Source organism: Achroia grisella, unplaced genomic scaffold (assembly GCF_030625045.1).
Source record: "Achroia grisella isolate CSIRO2021 unplaced genomic scaffold, CSIRO_AGI_Agris_v1 utg544, whole genome shotgun sequence".
NCBI lineage: Eukaryota > Metazoa > Arthropoda > Insecta > Lepidoptera > Pyralidae > Achroia > Achroia grisella.
In genome coordinates this window covers 3,333,706-3,358,887 of record NW_026712929.1, presented here as the reverse complement: position 1 = coordinate 3,358,887, position 25,182 = coordinate 3,333,706, and the positions used below count along the sequence as shown (strand labels likewise).

Below are 25,182 nucleotides of genomic sequence, written 5' to 3'. Positions count from 1 at the left end.
ATCTACATATGACGTATAAGATTACATTTCAGGAGAAATTGAAGAAATTACATTAGATTTTTGAATCCATACAATGTTAATCCACAACAATGAAGGTTACATTTTGCATCACATATCAGTCAAGCATGGCATTCTCAGCAAATTGAGACAGTGCAGAAATAATACGGGATTATATTAAAGAATCGGAATGATCGATCGTGTCAGGGCGTTCATTTTAATTTCGATCTCCGGAGATAGCCTGGAGGCGTGGTCGGCGAACAATTTGTTTCTTGTCCCTAATAGGAGTACCTACTATTCTACCACACCGCACCGGTAGATATCTATCTATATGTATCTATAATAGGAAGTACGTAATACACGCTGTTAATGCAAGCGGATACTGTTTAATTTATGGATACACATGTAAGTATGCTCTTGTTATCTTAATTTTAATGCTCGCCAGTTCTGTTACTTGAACTTGGCTTGACACGCTACCGCGTATCTAGATTCAATATGTTCCAAATTCCAAACACTATATCCAATAAATTAATATATGATATTTATACAATATCTCAAATTTATATTTGAATTAGAAGTTATATGGACTTGGCGCCATTTAAAAAAGAAATATGAATATATTGTAGGTTTAATTTAGACAGAGGCTACCTTTAACCAAAGCCAAGACATACCTTTAGGTATAGATGGCAAGTCATACTGTTTCCTAAATTATTACATAAAAAAGCATGTCAGTCGTGTGCACTGATTGAGTATTGATTAATATTTTGATGACATCAAGTAAATTTTGCGCTTAAGCAATTTTTTCTGTTATTTATAAGTAATAATATCTATTTTATTATGACCATTTGCAACTCTGGTCTTCAAATGGACTACATGGTATAAGAACTTTTAGAAAAAAATTTTTTCATTGATTTTTGAGTTAACTATTTTAATAAAATTTATAAAATGAATACAAGTATACAATTGGATATCCAAAGAGGAAACGTCAAAATAGACGTTGCCGTCACTTAAGAGAATCAGTCAAAACTTGGTAAACCCAATATCTAAGTTTAGAACGGCGAGGCGCGGCTGATCCGAGCTGCATGGAGCGGCGGCGGGCGTGCATCGCTCGATATCTGTGACTCTGTGACAGTGACGGATTACCCCGGCAGCGCCGGTTCACGGACACCCTTGCGTCTACACTATCATCTCGCAAGTTCGTTTCGGATGGAGATGCGAATCAAAAAGCGAATGCCAGCGTTATGTTCGCAGACTGCTTATAAAATATAAAATAAACATGAGAAACATGTGGCCGTGTCTGCCAGTAATGACATTGTTTCTGTCATGAACTACCATGAGAATGACTAAATCATACATATTACTAAATTTGAATAAAAATAAAATTATAATATGATCCAAACTATTATCATAAAGGCGAACGAGCTTGTTAGTGGAGAAACTCAAAAAATTATACATCAGGTAGTCAGGTATTGATATCACTTAAATATATTCGGTAGGTTTATAGGGCCGCAATTAATTAATACACTTAGGTAATACGATTTATAGTCGATTCCGAGATCGTTTTAACACGTTGTTCAACGTACATTTTGTCGTGACCCCCGCAGCGACCAGCGGGGGGCAGCTTCTGTTAGCCAACGAGCGTTAATCGCGCTAGAGTATGAAAACACAATATTATTTATAATATTGTATTTTCATACGCGATTACGTTGTAGGAAAAAATCAAAAGTGATATGGAACTTCAGAAGCATTAATTTATGCATAATTTTACGTATCTTTAATTGGATATTGGTTGTACCTATATACTCGATACTTTATAAGTATATAAATTAGAAATAAACATATGTAGAATTTATGAATGTTTCATAGCACTCACCTATAGATTTTATTTGGAATTTTTAATTGAGATAATGTTACAAATTGTGGCATATCTAGAAAATGATATATTGGTTCACCAGGTGAGGCCATGTTCCCACAGGCGGGCGACAGATGATGATGGATCATCCAGTTCGCTCATTGTTCTGCACCACTCAGCATTCTGTCCCGCCGACAAATTTGGGGTCATCTTGTCTTTTAGTTAGCTATATTACAATGCTTGATTGTGCGAAATATTTTTTGTAAGAGGCAGTAAACAATGAATAACAGTATTTTATAAAAATAAGTGCATCGATTAAGCTGTAGTAAGCTATGATCTTCATACATAATACATACTGACGTCAAAATTTGATACTAAGGTGGGAAAAAAACTTCAATTCAAATAAACTTATGTTGTCAGCATATAAAAATCATATTTTAAAATGTTCTCACTTATAATTTGTGGTTATAGTGCATGTCGAGTATTCCGTTCCGTTACACGGCATGTTGGAGGCGGGTCGGTGGCTCGAATAATACCTCTACGAGGCCTCGCAGCTCACAGATATTACAAGCCACTATCTTGTACTGCCGCAACTATACCACTCCCATAGCGGCCGACTACAACAGTTACGGACACAAAACGTCGTCGCGGCATACAATTCAATATATTTTGGAGTAATTTGATGTTCATTAAAGAAACTCTGGGACCGTGAACCAGAACACAATGGTTGAATGGCCATTTGTTGTTGCCGTTGAAAGGCACAATAATAATTCCGAAGTAGATTCACGAGGCAGTTAGGCGCACTTACGAAACGAAATTTGTCGTCGTTTTTGATGGACGAGCTATTTTCTTATTAGAGATCGCTACCTTTGCGATAACCTGAGTTGATAAGTAGTTTTAATGCTGCGAGTGGTGGTAGTAGAATATATTTGTATGACTGTAATCTGTAAGCCAAAGGTTCCTTTGCATATAGAGTAAAACTTACCTTGTTGGCTGCTTTTTCTTGTCGTTTTTTTCTCTTTCATCCAAGGGTATTCAGGTACGTTCAGCCCACCGCCCGGCGAAGGAAGGTCAGGCGCATACCCGGGCGGTGTGTGCTGAGGACTCAGCTCGCCCGTTCCTAACTGCGGAAGTGCAGTCATGAACTCCGCCATGGAAGGTTGACTGTTTATGAAGCCGGTTTCTGTACATGTTTCTAGCATCGGGTGTGGTGCTCCAGCGGCTGTCACTGCTGCCAACCAGAAGCCGTTACCACCGTGCTCCATGCGTGGGTGCTCCTGTCCCGGCGCCGGCCCCATTGGTGGCGTATTCCTTGTCTTCACGGCGAAGTCCTCTTCCATTTCATCGCGCACCCCCATGCCAACTCTCGCGGATTGTTTCCCTCTGATGGCAGGGTACTCTTCGCATTTTATTTTGCGTACTAAAGGGCTAGTGTCGAGCGGCAGGGCAGCGGTATTGCATATTTCTTGCATCGCTGCCGATGTGCGCGCTCTCTGTTCTTGGAATCATTCACGGGATGTATTTGTTTTTCGTTTGGAGACATATGTCAACATTTTGTTATGAGCCTTGGAAGTTTTGATAAATACGATTTTCACTGGAAGTTGACTTGGCCGTCATACTATCTGAAAAGAAAATATATTTTACGATTTATAAATTGTTATGTTCTTGGATAGATACTCATATATCTGTTTTGCTAAGGTAGTTGTCTGCTAGACTGACTTTGTCACCTATTTCAGCAGCTTTGTAAGCTGCATTTCGGTTCGAAGAGTGAAAAATTGCAGAGTATAGAGGTATTACTTCGTAGTTTGAAATGGTAAATTATAAGGGCTCCACAGGCGTCAAATGACGACAGTTGCAAATAGCACGTACAAAGTTACGTTAAAAAATATGTAATTTATATATGGACCATATTGTATTCTTAATTCTGTAAAAGACTAGACTAGAAATATTGAGATTAATTAGTGAACAATGGTGTAGACCGAAGGCCTGTCTAATCACTTTCAATTTTGCGTCAAATCGAGTGGCGCCAAATTTAATGTAACGGGAGAAGGTTGTCTCGTGGTTATTTCGCAATTACTCGCGGACGTTTGACATTACCGCGGTTTTGTGTTGAATAATTTGAATGCCTAACGTCGTGATGAACCCGCGAATAATGAGCGCTCCAAATTGTTTATTGTAATTTAGCGAGTGTTATTAAGTGGATGGCACGTGATGTGGACACAACAATAAACTTATTAAAATTGTCATGTACTACGAATAAAAATAATGTAGGTATTAATTTATTAATTTATTAAGAAGTAAACAATAGCAATGTGGTCGAATCAATTACAAATTAACATAGTAACGAGCTGAGATATTGTTTATGTCGCACCATAATTTAGAAAGTATTAGTAATTTTATTGTTTCTATCAAGTTGCTCTTGTACCTTATTGTAAATAATGTTAAGCATAATCACATTATAATTTAGAAAAAGAATTGTATTTGACTAGTTACTTACGAAAAACTTTCTAATTGTAGTAAAAAAGAAACAATATCGAAATAGGTATATTTATTGCACTTGTACCCTTAAATAAGCAACAGTGTTGTAAAAAATATGATTCAATATTGTTATTTTCCGAGATATTAAGCATATAATATATAGTACACTATTAAAATGATAAAGTAGGATACGCACGAAGTTGGTTTGTGTAAGCAACATTGTAGGTATCTCCCTACATAGCTCTCATATTTGTTGTGTTAACTATCGTGTTACGCACCATTAATTAAAAATGGTAAAGTCAATAATCATGTAACCTGAAACGGAACGTCAGAGGCCAGAGCCAAAGTAATCTATGTGACATTGACAAGTGGATGACGGACGATTGAACGGAGGCAGCGGGAGTTTTGGAGCGAAAGTGTTGATATTATTATAAAAACAAATAAGAGATAGATAATTGTAATATTGTAGGCATTGAGGTGTTTCTCTCCCTGACTAACCGGCATTACGCCTAAGTCGTCAGGATACTAGTGATTTTAAAAGTTCAGAAGCGGTACCAATCCCGCCTACAAATTCGACTGTAAGGTAATTCTGACTAGAAGTTGTGGTAAGTGAATTTACGTTAATAACACGCATACCATTAAACGCAGTTTCTCACTTGTTTTATTGAACTTTTGGATGAATTGCTTTCTACATATTAAATAGATTTAGTATGTACGATAACTTGCGAGAATAATGACATGACATGTAGCACGATATTGAGTTATACAATATGCCTAAGAAAGAAGTATTATGAATACATTAAGTATAGAACAACGTGGCTATCTAATTAGTTTAAAATACAGAGTAACTATTGTTATGTTATTAATGCCTATGATAGAGTATGATAGGATATCAACAGATTAGAAACAGTTACATTAACTATGTTGACATACAGGTTGAACATGAGAACACATACCATGTTATACATATAAACAGTGTAATGGTATTGCTGAGTTTGTTGCTAATTCACAGTAAATTAGTCAAACTTACTGTTCAGTTTTGTGTGTTTGTTCTACGTGAATTGAATTGAAGAATTGTTATTATTTCTTTACATAGGTACACATATATGTTTGATGATCCCATTTCAGATAAATGACAATCACAGGCATAGTCCAGGTATATGTCTTGATGGTGGTTATATTCCCAAATTGAGACACTGTCATATGTATATATATTATATTGGTTGATACTTTGATATGTGTTTATTAATGAATTAATAAAGCATATTAATATAGATAGACACAGTGTATTGTTGAAATAAACTGATACCAGCAACATAACATGTTATATTTCATAATATTAGATATTAAAGACATTTTAGATGCTATCTCATGATTAGCTGTGAAGCTCTCAGTGAAAATACTACTTAACTCTGATAGTACAATTATTATATTTATTTCTTGCTGTGTTTTGAATTATATATATATAGCAATGGCTAACAATTGGTAGTAAACTCCAATGTTAAAAAAAAACCAAATAACTGTAAACTATTATTATTAATAGTTCCTTATTTAATCATTATTTAGTATAAAATCCAATTGAGATCTATTAGGATCCTCAAGGTTATCATAATCATATGATATTGATTATTAATGAGTTGAAAAAGCACCTAGAAATGATATCCAATTCCTCAAAGGTGTCATATTATGCTGGAATTATATATTATATGTATGCTCAGATTGAATGTATTATATGTTTGAGCAATTGGTTCACTTCTTTGATGCTTCTCTTGAAATTCATTAGAATGGCCCTTAGCAGCCATTGTTGATCAATAAAGGTACTTAAAGGTCCTGTGCAGGTACCTGTAGCTATGTACATTTGTCATTTGAGACAATGTTTAGTAAGTGAGTGTTGGAATTTATAAGCACCACATTAATATGTGACATGTTAGAAAGTGATAGATTACAGGTAAGACTATTCTTACATGGTTCAGTTTTATAATTTATGAAGTTGTCTGTTAACCTAAAGAAAAGCTTTTGGTAACTCCAGAAATGAATGTTGTTGGCTCTTGATTGTATTATTGATTGTACAAGAAACCTGTTGAATTTTCTAAACAATACTTGAGCAACAAGCTTGTCTTTAAATTTACTATTAGTGTTATGAATATGAATAAAAGTTTTTGGAAATAAGTTAATATTTGTGTACATACAGAATGTTTGGATATATATATTGAGTCGCAACAGTGAGAGTATTTGCCTTTTGATGAGTTATAACTCTCCAAACAGTAAATTGCACAAAATGTCATGATTTTATAATATGAATATGTACAACATACGACAATTGTTATCACAATAATGAAAATAGACTATTGTAATATATTGCAATGTATTGCTATATTGTCCAATCTTGTGTAGTGCATAAGCTAATGAACTGAAGATTTGCTGCAAGGATCTGAGCTTAAGTTATCCATTGAGTTTTATTATTTAGTGTCATTTGTAGAATGACAGTACTAAGAAACTATAAAGTGGACAGATTCATTGTTAAATCTGTATTGGAATTGAAATGTGAACCAAGGAGGAAATCATTGTTTAAATTCAAATTGTATTATATATTTGTGAAGTACAAATAATAAAAAAAAAACAAGTAGAATATATTATTGAATATTAATATAAATAAATGTATATCAGAAGATAATAACTGATTTAAAGCATTCATGAGTTAATAATGAACTCATCTTGAAGTTAGCACATGGATTGTGTCAAACAGTGTGGTCTAGAATTGTGAAATTTGGATAATAAACTTTATAATTCAGATATTATGGCAGGAAAATGGAAATAAATGAGTGCATAGCACTCTTTTGTTGTATATAGGTATGGACAGATGGGAGAGAATTAAGTGAATACATGTAAACTGTGATATGGTGAAATAGAGGAGAAAGGAAAAATTGGATACTATTTTTAAATGGTTTATGTAACTTACCTTCTATGTATTTGTAGACTACAGGATTATAAAATATTTTATGATTTGACTAATGAAGTTTCTGTATATTAATTAGTTATTATTAAATAGTCTCTGTGGGAGGCAATGTTAAGATATTCAAAGTACATAAGCTTTAAAATTATTATAGAGGAAAATTATGAGACACAGACAGACAAGATTGTTAGGAAAGTAAAGAGATATGGATATTCTAGAAAACTTTGCTGATGACCTTGGTAATGTGGTTATTAATAGGCTGCATAATTGTCCATGCATGGAAATTCGTTCCCATTCTATACAACCGTTATATATTTATGAGAATTCCTGATTGTTGGTGTTTTATGCTATGCTTTTATAAGCATGTGGTTTGTTTTATTTAATATAACTTTGTTACCAAAGAGGATGAGACTGAAGTTAGTCGGTTTTATGAAGATAGCACTTCTATACTGTGGCAAGCTTCCAATTATCTTCTGTGAATCTACTGTACTGTAGAGGACAGTGCATGGTGATTTCGGTATAGCTATGACAGGAATATATAAAAAAAAAAAGAATAGGAAAAATCCTCAATATCTTGTGAACACAAGTTAATCACTGCAAATGTAACTTAGATTGAAAGTGAGATGTTGGTATCCGTTGGGATGAACAGTGATTCACAAGCACAGTATCAGTATAATTTATAGAAAAAAAAAAATATATAAATAGTAATGATTCAAAAGAAAATTGTATCATATGTACAGGTATAAATACATATAGTAATGCCTATTTAACATTTAAATAGTATTGTGATTGATTGGATTGTAGGACGCCATATAATGAAATGAAAAATTTATAAGCCATATATATATATATATAAGAAAATGGCAGAGACGACAGACAAAAGAAACGTAGGACAGCAAAAAAAAAAAAAAAGATAAGCAGATGACATAAGAAAAAAAAGGAAACAGCAGGAGAAGACTGTATGCAAACTTCCATAGAGAGAGACATGGATAGTCAGTATGGACGAGCTGGTTTATGAATATGGATACTGGCGTAATTTATGAGATTTTTATATGGTTTACTGATGGATAATAAACTACTTTATGAATAGCATATATGTAGAATGAAAAATAAATACTGCATGTTCTAAGTTGTAAGGTTTACATGTTATAGAGAATTATTTGTTGAGAAAATGTTTGCGAGCTGAGCCATTGTTCTTTAATTATAATGGTATTATAGTGAATACAAATTTAAGAAGCACAGGTAGTTAAAAGAAAAACAAAAACAAAAGGACAATTGATTGTTGTTAAATGTATGAGCATTAAAGTTTTGAAAAGTGTACATGGGTATACTAGATTTAAGTTGAAAGGATCCTATTGAACCTATAACTGTTTTAAGAGACCTTTATATCCAATGCAAATAAAATGAGAGACAATATAAGTTGTGGAAGTAAGGCTATATCTGTCAATTTAATCCCAGGAATATATAAGAAAAGTTACTAGAGGATATAACTGAAAGTTAAGATATAAGAAAGTTAAATATTGTTAACAATAGATTACAGTTTACAGTTATAAATTACTGTTGTAGATGGTTTTGCCAATTTTATTAATTTCTAGTTAACCTTTGTAAAATCTTGAGATATTGTATCTATTAAGATTTTAATTGGTTGAAAAAAAAAAAGAGTATAATCGAAGCGTATAATGCTAAATTAACGAGCATGTAAGAATTGTTGGTATACATGTTGACTCAATTGACTGGAATATGAGATTGGATGTGTTGTATTTAGACCATTGTCACTTTTGACATAACTGTTGAGTTGAAGTAAAATAAAAGTGTTAACTAAGGCTTTTAATAGTAAACTCATCAACATATAAGAATTGATGTTGTCACTTGCATAGCATACGAGAACGGATGTATTAAATAAGTGAGGGTGTTTTAATGTTGAATTGTACAAAATTACAGGTGTAGAGATATTGGAAGTTTATAATAATAACGGTGATGTTGTTTTCAAATATTTGGTTGATATTGATCAGATAAATAAGATTGAATTAAATTTAAAGCGTTGTCTTTGACGACGACGGAAGTTAAAATTTTTATAAGTAATGATCAACGCAATCAAATGCTGGGCATTTGATTCCATAGATTAGTCTGAGCACCTATATGCACTTGTATGTGTGGCTGAACGCCCTTTGGAGAAATCGGATTGACTATTGTACTAACTAAATAGTTTAAATTGAAATTAATCCTTTCAGAATTGATTTTATGTGTCTGTTGTAATTAATGGGAAATTAGAAGAGGTGCTAATTTATAGAACCCAGACACCGTATACAGACACTTTAGAAATATTATGAATAAAGCGCTCGAGGTGTACAAGATAGTTACACTGCAAGATTGTAGTAAGGACGATCACAAGGTAAAATTTGATACATCTCTATGGAAAATAGTCGGTAAATATACGCGGTGAAGAGTTGTACATGAACGAATAGATCTGAAAGATTAAGGAATGTTAGTGATACAATGATGAGTTACAATCGATGACAAGCTGAATTATGAGCAAAATGGCTAAAAAAACGGGCGGTTGATATGATAATGAAAAATGATTTGCAATACTTTAATGAAATTATGAGATTAATATAATAATCATATGACTATGAATACGATTTATGGATTTTAAGGTAAATGATGGTGATTTAGATTTGATGATATACTGATGAGATGATTGCGCTGAGATCGCGGCTGATGGTTCCGTATACGTTAGTTCACGGAGAAAATGGGGATCCGCTTGTGCTCAATGCGACGTACAACGAACGACTCGCTTTTTGTTGATGCTACTCAAGATTTGGTAGATAATAATAGGAGTAGGGTATGTGGTAGTAATATATTGCATGTTCGTTCAGAAATTGGTAGATACTAGATATATATCAACCAGATATATAATTCGAATTTGGTACATAATTAAATTGAATTAACTTATGATTAAATGTTATAAAGTCGTTTAAAGCGTTGGAGAAATAGTAAAATGGAACCAGGAAATCCAGTTCTTAAAGATATGTAATAGAATAAAAAGTAATAGTAAATTTTGATGGGAGTGCATATAACCCATAGTTGAGTTGCAATGTAGAGCACTTGAGGCTGAAGTAAAAATAGCATAGTACCATAAAGAATATGACTAGTTGGAGGCCGTAACTCCTTGCGTGCGCAAGCGGTGAATGCCTCATTGAGAAAATGACCAGTTGTAAAATATTTGATGTGTTTCAGTTGGAGGCCGTAGTTCCTTGTGGCGGCAAGCAGTGGCTGAGTCTAATGAGAATCTGACCAGTTTGAGGCCGTAGCTCCTTGTGTGGGCAAGCGGTGGCTGAGTCTAATGAGAATTTGACCAGTTTGAGGCCGTAGCTCCTTGTGCGGGCAAGCGGTGGCTGAGTCTAATAAAATCCAGATCTGTTGAGACCGTAGTCATAGTGGGCAAGCGGTGGCATTTTTTTAATGTTTTGTTTTAACAGGTATTTCACTAATTAGCTAGGCAGCCGTGTTTGCAGAGATGCTGACTAGTACATGGTGTGAAAAATTAAGTGATACAACTTAAGGCGGAAAAATATAACAAAGACTGAATTCATGATGTTGAAATGTAATGTGTAGTTGTCAGTGGCAACTTTCATATTTTAAGTATGTAAAGTATCTCAAACTAAATTTTATATGATTTTAATTTTATTATATTACCCGATGTTAACTGTTATGATAATATCGAATGAGGCCCTTCGATAACGTTGGATGGCCGAAGTGGCTACGAATACCATCGTTTAAATATAAAGTGAATAGTAGGCTTACTAAACTCACGTTCGTTTGACGAAAGTTAGTAATTCGTTTTATGGAAATTGCGCAAGGTTTTACAACAAACTCCCAGAGTCTGTACTCAATTTGCCAGAAAAAGAAATCAAATGTGTCATAAAATATTTTCTTTGTAAAAAAAAAAACAGCTTATTATAAAATTGAAAATTTATAAATGTCATCATTTATAAATCAGTGTTTTTTTTAGAAAATATCTAACTTGAAATTCATAGCGCTGTCAATGTTGTCTGATTGAACGGAGATTAAGTGCGTAGCGGTTTTTATGTTGATTGCCGCACGCCTAATCCTTGTTGTTAATTAAATATAAGTAAATCAATATTTATTTAAAAGAGCAACACACGGGTTTCTTGTTTATTCTTCTTGTGATGGATCTGCGTTCCGAATGGGCGATAGATTCAAAAATCTTGACTACTCAAAAGTGCTTATATTAAGTTTGTTTGAGTAAAGATTATTTCTATTTCACATTAATCTGGAACAGTGGGTTTTGGTTTATGTTAAACTGGTGTTGTAAAGAAAATTGAGATCAGTATCTACAATCATTTATAGTTCCCTAAATGTACAGGGTTCAAAGGGTGCAATAGATTACTTGACCAGTGAGCTGATGGTATTGTTAAGTAAATCATAACTGAAATTCAATGAATTATGTTATATTAAAATAATTCTCTGGTAAATCAAGAGTATCGTCGAAGTAAAATAGTAGTAGTAGTATTGAGGGTATTAGAACCACTTGAATAATATTGACCTGTTATTTCTATTGGTGAGGTGAAGGCAGGCAGCGATTTTGTTCTAATTTTATGTCACGAGAATATTACTTTCTCTTTATATTTTTTTCTCTATATATGTAGGTAATTAAGTTTTACCTTTTGTAATGTGATATGTTAAATTTATCCGTTAAAATATTCATGATGAGAAATGTCAAGTTCTATTTTGGAGGTATAAAAAAAATGCAATGTTCATAAGATCGGAAACTTACATTGTGATGGTGATATGTTACAGTCTGACTCATAGAAGTCAATCACCGCCAAATAATTGTTTGTTACTCTAAAAGGTTGTTCATGTTTTTGGGTGATTTGGATTATGTAAATTAATATATGTTATGTTATATTTTGTGCATTCTGAATGCATGCCGAAACTTAGCTCTGTTAGTATTGATTTTAGATTGTAAACCTTTGACAGTATACTAAGATAGTCAATGTTATGAAAGTAATGTGTATCTTTAGTTTATTTAGTTAAGTATTTGTTATATGTGTAGACACTATATCCTTTGATAAGCATGACTACGCTCATCAGTTACCTATGTGTCTGGGCCAGACACTATTGCAGGATATGACTGTTAACTATCGTGTTACGCACCATTAATTAAAAATGGTAAAGTCAATAATCATGTAACCTGAAACGGAACGTCAGAGGCCAGAGCCAAAGTAATCTATGTGACATTGACAAGTGGATGACGGACGATTGAACGGAGGCAGCGGGAGTTTTGGAGCGAAAGTGTTGATATTATTATAAAAACAAATAAGAGATAGATAATTGTAATATTGTAGGCATTGAGGTGTTTCTCTCCCTGACTAACCGGCATTACGCCTAAGTCGTCAGGATACTAGTGATTTTAAAAGTTGTTTAAAATGTACCTTTTTCGCATACATTCAAGCTGAGTATATGCTTGACTGACACTCTAAAGTAGTCACAACCAGAGTGGCATTTACAAAACAAATTTAACTGAAAAAGGTTGCAATTTTTTAACTTATGAAGGCACCATAAATGCCTTCCTATGATGCTATTCCACAACTGGCGGGCGATCAGAGAACCCCCAAACCGAACGCGATGTAAACTTGAAAATGTTCACGATATCTCACCGACTAGCGCCCGGCAGTTCTGCGTTGACTGAATGTCAATTAAAATTCAAACCGCGTTCCAAATACGATTTTTTCCACCGGAATTCGCGGCGCGCCCGAGAGAAATGGCGGGAACGCGCCTTTTTGTTTTATTTTATTTTCGAAAATGGAACGGCTGGCGGTTAAACCTATTTTAATGTGTATGGGTTGCTCTGTGTTTTGAATTAAAATTTTCCGTCTGCTGTCCGTCGCGGCATGTGAGCGGAGAATGAAATGTAATTTATGTAATTTCCTCTACTGTACTATGGGATTGTTTTTATATTTACATGTAGGCACTTATTTTATGGAATAAATATAATGCTGATTTTAACAGAGACATTAACGTAATTGTATCCCTCTAGTAAGTACCGACTCATCTCTACCTCGTCTAATTTTAATTTTGATTTTTAATGAATAATTAGATTAATGTATCTATTAGTCACTATTTATCCACCTACAACAAAACATATGGCTAATAACATCGTTTTCGTTTGCATTTCAATCGACTGAGATAGATTTAAAATTGACTAAATTTATACAAAACATGCGTTTTCCCCTTGGTTTCCCGCAGAGCGTAAGTTTACGCCACGTTTCACTTTACATCCCGTAAGGGGAGCACCTCAAAAACCCATAAAAACGAACTGGGTCTACTTATGAATTTGTTTATTGCCATTTAAAGCACACATCCCATTTTAAGGAGACATCTCTAAAATCACGTAGCTTACGAAATAACAATAAAACTAATTTAATGGTACCAACACTTAACTTAGGAAAGGGGATTGTTAGTAATGTAGACTAATAAACCCATTGCTAGCAATGTCCCATGTCAGTTTGACCTCCACGCAGTTCTCCCTGGAAAACATCGTGCTAAATTTCCATTTGCCAAGATGGGCTAACAGATCTGACTTCATGTTCATTTTATAATCCTCGTGGTGCCTCGCCACTGTAAACCGTTAACGCAGGCGGGTGCATCATTCCATTATCATTAATAAAAAAATAACTTGGTTTATAGGGGATGGGCTAGTTAGTAAAGAGGAGTATACCTAGTAGAGTATCATGTTAGGTTGACTGCAACATGGAAACCGTCGTAGTCGATTCCTTGCAATGAATTTGCCATGACAGGTTATTGAACTCACATAATTCTCATCTTATCATGTTTCACTGACCTGCCCTGCCGCCGTATAGCACACTGCTTCATATTTATCCATTAAAAATTTTAGTTTACTTATATTACGACTAAATACCTATTGAGTAATAAAAATGTATATAGGTATGTATGTAAGTGAGTTTTTGACATTATTAATAATATAATCTAGTTTAGATGTTGGTATGTTTACACTTATTTTTATATATTTTCTTCCTATATTAGAACAGAAATAGCACTTAAGTCAGGTAATCCAAACATTTAGTTACTCTATATTATGATGTTTGACTAATTTCCTTCTTGGATGAAACTACCTACTTTCTTTGTGATTTGGGTTCAAACTAAAAATAAATCTGACATAGACCCTGAAATGTCTATGTCTAACAATATATATTTTTAATTAACGAATTATTTCCCGATTTAAAAATCATGAATGGTCGAATACTATTAGTCCTAAAATCACCCTATGGGTACTTTACGTTAACATAGCGAATTAAAAAATACAATGAATTTATAACAAGACGACTTTAATATAGCTACCATACCTACTCGTACATCCACACGGTAATTGGAATGCATAATTACAAAATGGCGTATTATTGCATACACTGGCCACTTAGATTATATAGTGGCCAGTAAATAATAAAACATCTGCGTGTAGGAGCCGGTCGTCGCTCAAACTAGTGGTTAGGGCACAATTTGTTCGTCGTAACGATTTCCTCTTCTGGGAACCGAATGGCGTGCGCCCGGATGCCGCCCACCAAGTACCTCCATAGCCATACATATGTACGCGGCTTTAGGAAAAAATTGGATTTATTGTGTGTTCATTTTACTTATTGGGGCTGTTTTATGCTGAGTAAGGTATATTTAGAGAGAATATTGGAAAATTACAATTCTTAAGTTTAACTTTAAAACAGAGTGGTTTTGGATAGCAACAAAAGCTTTTTTTAAAGCAGATAAATATTCTAGCACAATAAAACTTTTCAATGTTGCACCTACTCAAAAATGGACCGATCTACCAAACAAACTTAGCTATATAAGATATATAAACAAAAAAAAACAGACATGCTAAAGTACATAATGAGATGACTTTCTACAAATTTTTGGTTATTTTCAGATATATATCTATAAAAAGGTTAATGTTCCTTACTTTAAATTTACAGAGCATAAATAATCATTATTCGAATAAACTGCACTCTTCTGCGTGGGTTGTAAGTAGCGATAGAAGGGTGAAATAAGGCAGTGAAATTCGAGGATGATATCTTAGTCCCCTGCACCACGTTTACTTATGATTACCGCTTAGGTAACCATCGCATAAACATATGTACCTATATATACTAGGCTTGAACAGCACTACTGATATCAAGTCATCACAGCACGTGGCATTCTTCATGTTTGCCATTCCAATTTTTGGACCGTCGGCTTGATGGTCATTCCAATTACCTACGTAAAAAAGTATAAGCATGAAGTACCAGACAGCTAAGAGACTAAGTCACTGATAGCTTTCTGGGAGAGATTGTTAGTCATAGGGACTGGTGGCATCATTGCCAGCAATACTAGCACCTATAATGTCAGGTTAATGTCCAAAAGTACCCTTCTGAAAATCATCTTTGTCAATTTCTGGTCAAATCCTCATGACACGCTGAGCCGACTTCATTCTTTTGCTATCATGTTACACTGATGCTCTGTCCGGTATAGCAGTATCAAATTAAATTGTCCATTTTGATTGATCAATAAACAAAAACACAAAATACACTAAAAGCGACTATTGATATTAGTTTTTACAAAATGAAAACATAACGTTGTAAAGCGTTAGAACAACGTATGTGATATAAATAATAACACCAGTCTAAACACTTTATTTAGGATTCCATTTTGAATCAACTGATGTTTAACACCTAATATAGTCTCTAAATAACGTATAGTAGACACAAACAACTCGACATTCATGTTATTGTCCATTATTAGACCACTCTCACGCGATGTGTACGCGTAACCTGCCCAGAGACAATGCCTCCAGTTACGAACAATTAACTCGCAAATACTATATTTTGGTGGATCACATTAGTTGTTATTCTGTTTTGAGGCAGACTGTAAAAACTTGTTTGTATGGTACTTTAGTGTTACTTATGTCAGTCTTAGTGGGTACTTTGTAATCTCTATATTGAGATTATGGGATAAGAGACATGAAATGTTATCGTCCGTAGTGCTGTTCGTGTAATAGATGATGGTAAGAACTTACTATAAAGTGATCCGTCTGGTTTTTGCTATTTCAATTAAATTATATTAAAATATTAATGGTATGGTATCCCTGGACATATCTCATAGCGTCAATTAGCCTCAAGCTAAGCAGAATTTACGTTATAGGTACTAGACAATTGATAGATACACATTTTATTGTAAATAAATACATAATATTAGCTGTGCCCGCGATTTCCCTCACGTAAAATTTATAGCCTATGTGTTATTTAGTCTGATGTATAAGCTATATAATATATAAGTTTTTAAGATAAGGAGAATTATGTTTCAGCATAATATTTATAAAATTTTAGAAAAGAACTTAAAGAATCCTTTGTTGTAGATAACAAGCAGAATAGGTTAAAATAAGTTTATTTTATTAGGTACTGTATTTTTTTATTGTTTAGCCCACAGATACCAAAATCCAAAATAAATGTTATTTATAAAGAAATTATTAAATATTTGATTCCTCAGAGACATAATATTACCTACCTAGTATTAGGTATATCAACTATTAATGTACTAAGTACAATTATTTAATTCGTTAATAGCCCTTGTAGCCATTAAATACTGAAATATTTATAATATGGATTGGAAATATTGGAACAGTGCTCTTAGCAAAATTACTTTTGTGTAGTTATTACACAGAATGAATATTACATATGATCTATTAGTCGATTGCTTCAGTATTTACTAATAATTCCATACTGAAATTGATCCCATGCGTAAAGTAAGAATTGTGGTAAGCGTGAATCGAATATACATATTTACTTGCTTTCTATGCTGATGATGCTATGAAACTATGAAACAGATTATAAATAATAAACAAAATTATATCAGGCAGGAAATATCTATTAGGTATACCTACTGATGGATATAGGCAGTATATTTCAATCATATTTTAGAAAGTGTAACCACCCTCCAGAAATGATAATATAATTATTTTAAAGTATCTACTTATTTTTAATAAAAAAAAAGACTGTTGTTTCTAGTTTGGAGAGACAAAATTCATTAGAAATATGTAAAAAAATATTTCTGTAGTAATTGATATAGATATGTATACCTATATGTAAATTTTTTGGTAAAGATCCGATTCAAACAGCAAACTTTTAAACATACAAATAAAATTGCAAAACTTTGTTGTAACTAATCGTGCCCTTAAACCAACAGATGAAAACTGAGCTGGAACTTTTGAAACTTCAACTTTCAAACACGATCAGGACAGAAACGAGCATATAAATTTTCGGTGGCAAACAGTGGCGCGGCTTGTGACAAAGTGTCGTAAGGTCGTGTAAGTCGGAAAGTATACGTCATAATTCGGGTCGTAAACGTCAACACACGACGTCGGCCCCGGCGGAGAGCACTGATTCCTGATGGATCACCCGGGGGTGAGGACCCGAGGTGTTCATCTAGAAGACAACTCTTGTAAGGATTTTATGGGCTGTCAATTATTGTGTATTAGTATTATCCCATATGTCATTGCAAAACGGAAGTAAGTACATATGTATAAAAGTCGGTTTTTAATGTTAATCAGATTAACCGATATAGAGAAACTTGCAAGGGTTAAATTGTTTATAATAATATAAAATGCCGAGGGTTTTATCGAGGTTTTTCAGAAGGGGAAGGGTTAAGAGCTAGTAACGAGCACGTGATACCCCTGGTGTTTAAGGAATCTGTAGGCCGTGGTAATCGTTTATAATAGAGTCTACAGCCTGGGGTTTTTCAGATGGCTATAATTTTTTTTCTATTGTGTCTATCCTGCAATCAGTCGAAGACTATAAACAGATGTGGTAAAGGTTACGCCGCGGGTAGAGTTTGATTCCCTGCAGAATCATCATCCCTTTTGGTGGTCCTGATTAATAATCGGGTTCCAGTAGCCTACGCCTTTTAAGACGACGTATGTTGTCAGGGACTAAAAGAAGGGTAAGGATATGGTCTTTTAAGGGTGAGGTCAACGAGCACGTGATACCTCTGGTGTTTCAGTCACCTGTAGACTATGGTAACCATTTATCATCAAATAAGCGCTATGCTTTCTCTTAAAAGTATAGTATGAAATAAAACCGACCGCTATTTATCTATTGCCGAGAAACTATTTTAGAAAGAATATTAATAATAATAGAAATAAACCGAAAGAATATTATATAGAATCAAATCTCTAATTTCTGTATATAAAACTAGGAGTAAATATAAAACTAGAAATCTAAACTTTTAAAAAAAGTATATATGTTTAGATCTATTAAGAAAAGCACAGAACTGAAGAATTTAGGTGAGAATATATATTTCATTCAAAAAACACAGATTATAAATTAACACAAATATTATATTTTTGGATTTATAGAGTTACTATTTCAGTTGAGAATTCCATGCACGCTGTTATAATAGATATTAGTGAACACACACACACACACACACACACACACACACACACACACACACACACACACACACACAGACATGCTCTGTAAGTCACATTAAGCACATTTCTTTTAAAGATTCCCATATTTTTCTTCTATAGCTTAATATTAATTATTTCGTATAATTTATAAACTGCAACAGTTGTAGCTATAAAGGGACGCCAACCGTATAGAGATCCTCGTATAAATGCAAGATTTTTGGTCGATGCGATGGTACGACAACGAAATTTTCACTCTAATACAAGTTTATATGAGATTTTGACTTACGAAAATCGGTCAAAATACTATGTGATGTACTAGATTAGAGAGCAAAAATTAAACTAATGTACGATGTTAATATATTTTGTAACTTCGTACAAGGCTAAGTGTTATAAGGTTGGTAACCCTGTAGCTACATGTAGTACCTACTCATAATAGAAACTTGTGTGGGTCGTTTAGTAGAGCATAAATTCGTGACATGTGGCATGGTATTACATAATGTATGAGCGTTTCTTAGCTGTAGCTTTATTACGTTTTATTTAGTAGATATAAGTACTGTGAATCCATGTAAGTGTTAATAAAATTATAACATAGTGGCCTTGTGGTTTAACAACCCGGAATTCGGATTAAAGGCTCTTCTGTAGCCGTAATTTCAATTTAGTAAGACACAACTCGACAATTCACACAGTGCCATCTAGTACCAAGCTAAGCTATTACTGTTAGGTATGGGTAGTAATCAACTGATACAAATATTTTTTTGTAAATAATATATAGGACTTATTCAGACTAATACAGACAATCATACTCATGAATAAAATGTTTGTACTGTGCCAGGAATTGAAACCGCGACTATCGGAAGTAAGGCGGTGTGCAGAACCGCTAGGTCACCGATAAAACGTCAATTTAAAAACAGACTTATTGTTGTGAAATGATGGTGGTACAGATTTATTATTTTAATAGTTACTTAAATAGTTGATAGCATATATCTGACTGAATTTGCTTTATCAGTTTATTTCAGCAAAGCAGAAAAAAGTAGTAGTATAGTAGTAGTCTACCTATTAGAATACTTATATATCTAGTATTTTTATGTTTATTATTATAATAAATACATGTACCTTGGTATGCATGGAACTACCTACTACTATATACCTATACCTAAATCATATGGTAATATTACCTACGATAAAATTACCTGCTCCTACCTAAAAATAGGTAGCGTTGATAAAAATATTATTATATAATATAATATAATAGCATAACAATGTTAGATAGGTAGGTACCTACTGTGTATAATATACATTAGAAGTTAATAAAGATATAAGAAACAAACCTCATATAGTAATATAACTATTTAAACTCATTTCTATCTATTACGAAATCAAACATTAATCATTTAAAAAGTTTAATTGATTCATTAATCATTTAATAATCAAGTCTCATAGAATGCACCTTCGCAAGATATTATTAGGACCAATTCTCATTTAATATAGGTTAAAATTACTTATATTATATCTTAGCGAAAATGGTTACTTCAGAACTAGCTATTTTAAACGCTGTTTTTATTGAATTTTACTCATATACAGATGCCAGTTTCTCAAAGTAAACTAAACAAAATTTCGCATTCATACCGCCAGCCAACGGCATTTAGTAGTCTATAAGACGGTCTCACACATTCGCAGTATATGACATTATATGGCACAGCATATAGAAGTTAGAATGGGCGTGTCCGCCGCTTCAGGCTGAAGCGACCGCCCAGCGACGGGAGGGCGGGCCGTAGCCTTGATGTATCACTAGATAGTTGAATATTGAAACTTTAGGAATTTCAATACCTAACACTGAAGTAGGTAAGTGCTTATATACCGTGTTTAATACATATATATTTTGGCTTTTCTCCAGACAATGTCCAAGAACTGTATGGAAAGGGACTTTTAAATTTGGTACAAAATTAAATAATTCTTTGCAACCATATCTACCTAATAATCATTTTAACAATGGGAACGTAGAAACTCTATGTTTTGTAAAACAAAGTAGATTCAACTTAAATACCTATGCGTAGAATATTAAATTTATCGTAACGTAAAATTTTCTTTGAAATTTCCTTACTCATGAAATAAAAGTGGCAGGGATAGAATCATATCGTAGAATTGAAAGTATACCCTAGTTACGTCTTAAATAATCATTCTGACATATTTTAAAAAAGTTTTGTTTTATCCATTTCAAGTCACTAATACCTACCTATATAAATTACAATTGTACTTTTATATAGACTGGTATGATGTCTCCGTGATGGTTAATTATTACTTTAATACCCTAAGTGGTACTCTTTAACCTTTAACCTGAATAAGCAATATCAGGGTGCATCTCATTTCACTGTCATCGAACACGTTTCAAATTAGAACCTAATTCCCTGCTTTCCATTCTTAGGAGTGACATCCTACATTGGCTTGTAGAATAAAGGATGACTACTATTCTATTCTATTCTATTAGATTCTTTGTTTTTTTTAGATATTTATTTTTATTACTTTGTCTTTTTAGATGTATTGCAGGTAAATATAAAATATGTATCTAAGTGTGTAATTAATTTAGAAGCCAAGATGGAGCAAACCTAATATACACGAGAGTAACCTAATCCTAAAAAAATTAAGAGAAAAAAAAATGTTTGTTCTACTCTGGAAGCGAACCTACGATCTATAAAATATAATTAAATATTTATCAGTTAAAGAACAAGACTTCTAGGAATATTACGATATAAATATATTTTTTTATAATAATTAATTTATTTTTAAGCAGTAGTTCATTATTATTTTTTAAGACTCTACATGACAACTGGCAAAATTAAAAGCAAACAAGAAGAGGTAACAAAACTGATAAGATATCATTACAATTAGGCATTTAATAAAATATAAGTGTTTCAGATTTTTTTCAGGTACCTACCTACTTATACTGTGGTGGACAAACAGTGGAGGTTAATAGGACGGGATGAAGTCAGTTCAGTTATCCCTTAGTGTTTAATTTATGACAATGGCATCTCTATAGATATAGTTTATTATTAACAATCCGTTTACTCTCATGTTTAAAGAGTAATAAGGCCGCCTGTTTTTAGCATATTTATAATAAGTTCTTTTTTTGTAAATATTTTTTCTACGGACAATAAAAAGTTATATTATGATTATTACAGTTATTATAAGAAGCTATAGTTTACCAGTGGAAAAGAAGAAATGCTTGAAATTAGTAGTACGTATTTGATAATAGGCTGATATCTTCTTTTTATAGGGAGAGTTGTGCCCTGCAGTTCGATGTACATGGGTTGTTATGGTTTGGTATGGTGTAGATATATAGATATATACTACGAGGTAGAGATATACTATAGTACCTATTTATATAGGTGGATAAAATATCCAGATACCTATATAGAAAGGTTGAAAATTAAAAAATCTTCGAAGACAACCAATTAAAATTTTCAATATAAGGTAGGTACCTATTATGGATTACATAGAATTTTGATAATAAGTTTAGTATCTATATTAATATATTCTGCAAGTACCTAGCTTCAAAGAGATCCAATTCCAGGTTTGCAGATTTTAAGAAACTAATATTACTAAATTATTGTTAACTTTAGTACATACTTACTTAAATAAACACAGTCAGTTTTCATAGACAGTCAGCAACACAAATTTTAGTCATTATCTATAAATATAAAGCACCACAACACATCACTATAACACTTGAACTAAATATGTCTGTAAAATAAAAGAACAGTTTCACACAGTTCGGTTCAGTCCATTCAAACGTCGATCACTAAGCACAGAATTATTATTCAGAACGGTCAGCAAAAAAATCATCAATAGAAAAATTGTTATCAGTGCTACTATCGGAATGTCAGTGTGGCGTGGCGACTGTCAACTGTCTACTAAACGAATCGTCACTGCTCGTTTACCGCCATGCCCACTTCTATGCCACGCCATCAACGGAAGGCCGTAACTCACAAATATAAAAAACTAAATCCACCTCCGCTCCTATGGATTTGATCACGATGTTTCTTGAACAGCGTCCGCCTCTTAGAACCTTTTGTACAAACTGAGCTTCTACTAAATATATTGTCGATGCTCTTCTCGCTGCAGTAAATATGAATATTCCATCCCTGTCACTTGACATTTGTAAGTTTGAGATTTAAATTGGTGAATTGTTTTTATACTATTGTTTATATTTCTTCATGTTTAAAAAATATATTACTAGATGTAAACCTTTAATATATATTTTATATTATTTTTAAACTATATCTTAAAACTTGTTTTGATACTGTATCCGAGTCGTAGTATATCGCCATCTCACTTACTCGTGTATATCTTGTTTGTTTCACGTTGCACGATTGGGCCAATAGCATTTACGGAGCAACCCACCTTACGGCATATAAACTACAGTGGAATATTGTGCTCTATCGCTTGTGAATAAAGTTTAACTTTTTAACATTTAATTTGAAGTTACCGGCGTTTGTCACGCAAGAGTTCTAATTTTAAATCAAGTGTAGGCGGAGCTCTCATGTCGGAGCTTTTATATTGAAAAACGAAATGTCTTTAAAGAAAACTTGTTTTGAGTAACTTAAGCCTTTTAAGTACAAAGGTTTTAAGTTTAGCTTCGGCTACGACATAGAACCTTTCGAAATTGGCAGAAAGCACTCATTGGAATAAAGTAAAAAAGTTTAGTAACCGGCTTGTCGGTATTTTTCTTTTGTTGCTTGATTTTTGTTTTGTGAACGGGACATTGCATGAGAAATGCAATGCAACAGTATGGCGGCGTATTCTTCTGTGTATGCAATTTTGAAAGTTTATTGAGCATTGAATGTTATAGGTAGGTACTATCATATCATAGTAACAGCTACTTTTGAGTTAAGATCTTTTATGGTACACCTATGGTGTATGTAGTTATGATTATAACTATAAGATTGAAGGGTAGTCATCTCACATAACATGTTACATAGTGTCTACCCTACTAGCGTCGCCGGGTTGGTATCTATGAAGCGTCTCCGAGTCGGGTGAACTCATTAGGGCTGTCGGTCAAGGCCTCGAGGTCGCTGCGGTAGGTGGTCGCCTTAATTACACCCTACGCCGATTTGGGACTTCTTTCTCTCGTGTTCCACTTCCACAAACGGCTCGTTGCATCTTCTGAAGTAGTTGCGGTATTGACGTTGAATAAGTTTATATTTACTAAGAATTTAGTTGCAATGTTTAATATTTTCTTGTATTTGTAAGACAGATAGTGTGATAGTAGCTAACTAAGTATTGCTACAGGTATTTTTGATGGAATAAATAAAAAAAGATATTATACTTAATAGAGAATGTTCTAGGTACTATCTTTATAATTGGGCAATGCTTTTAAAACCGGGTGGTAACGTCATTGACGTACGTACCTAGCTGATGTTTTTTTTTATATACCTATTTAATCTGCCTATGTCATATTTATATTTCATACTGCAAACATGTTTGTTGATGGGAGGGGGTTATTAGTTATGGGGATATCCTAATACTATCAATGTATCTTATGTTTTTTATATCTACTTACTGCACTAGCCCAATCAGAAAAGTGGTAGATAATTAGTCATAAAACAAGAACAATAGATCAAATATAGATGTATTAAGCATAGTACTTTTTATAACAGGATGTATTTTCTGTTATATTACAGGTATGAAAACATACATAGACACAAGCTATTAAGAGTTAGGTACTTTAGTCGGCTAATAATTATTGAACGGAATTAACTTACTTAATGTTAGTGACTCTATACCTACCTATATGTAGGGTAACTACCTATTACTTATAGGTAATTTAAACACGCTTCAAATAAACTAGGACAAATTTCTAAAATTGGGGACAATTATTAATAGACCTATCGATTCACTAATCTCCAATTAAATATATATATAGGTACCTATTGTCCCCGGTACCTTTTTTGGGTGAATAGAGAATGCAACTTTGGCTATAATTACCTGCATAGTTAAAGTGCACCTATACTTTATCTATAAAGGCAATTATAGGTAGAGTTGCATTCTCTATTCACTCAAGAAAAGGTACCGGGGACAATGTGTGTTAATGGTATAACGCTTGAGGGGACCAATTCAGGAAGATAGGATGTGGAAAATATCTGGCCTTATCCTATAGAGATAAACTTAGCAGAAATTGACCACCATAGTTTCCATGGATGGTGTTTCCATGGTTCCAGTGTATGGTGTGTAGAGGTCGAATTGACTTGGTAAATAGATACTAGGACTAGTTCATTCATTCATAATTTAAGAGCTACGCTCTTGTCGGTGGAGCTCTTGCCACTTTAGTAGGACTAGTAGCCACATTAACATCAATGCTGTCGTTTGTTGATATTCTATTAGCCTCATAATGTTTCTGGATAAAGTATAACTGTAATGCTAATGTTCTGT

General features: G+C 33.4%; 1 protein-coding gene across 1 annotated transcript in view; it reads right to left on the bottom strand.

Moving 5' to 3' along the window:
• The window catches only part of LOC131847867 (homeotic protein proboscipedia), a 64,967-nt gene extending 42,345 nt beyond the window's left edge, over nt 1–22,622 (bottom strand). Inside the window, exons 1-2 of the mRNA XM_059197556.1 lie at nt 22,385–22,622; nt 2,835–3,471 (exon numbers count right to left, since the gene is read on the bottom strand). Of these exons, the coding sequence (XP_059053539.1) occupies nt 2,835–3,321 (487 nt within the window). The 5' untranslated portion in view covers nt 3,322–3,471; nt 22,385–22,622. The remainder of the gene's footprint in view (nt 1–2,834; nt 3,472–22,384) is intronic.
• Nucleotides 22,623–25,182: the final 2,560 nt, after the last annotated feature.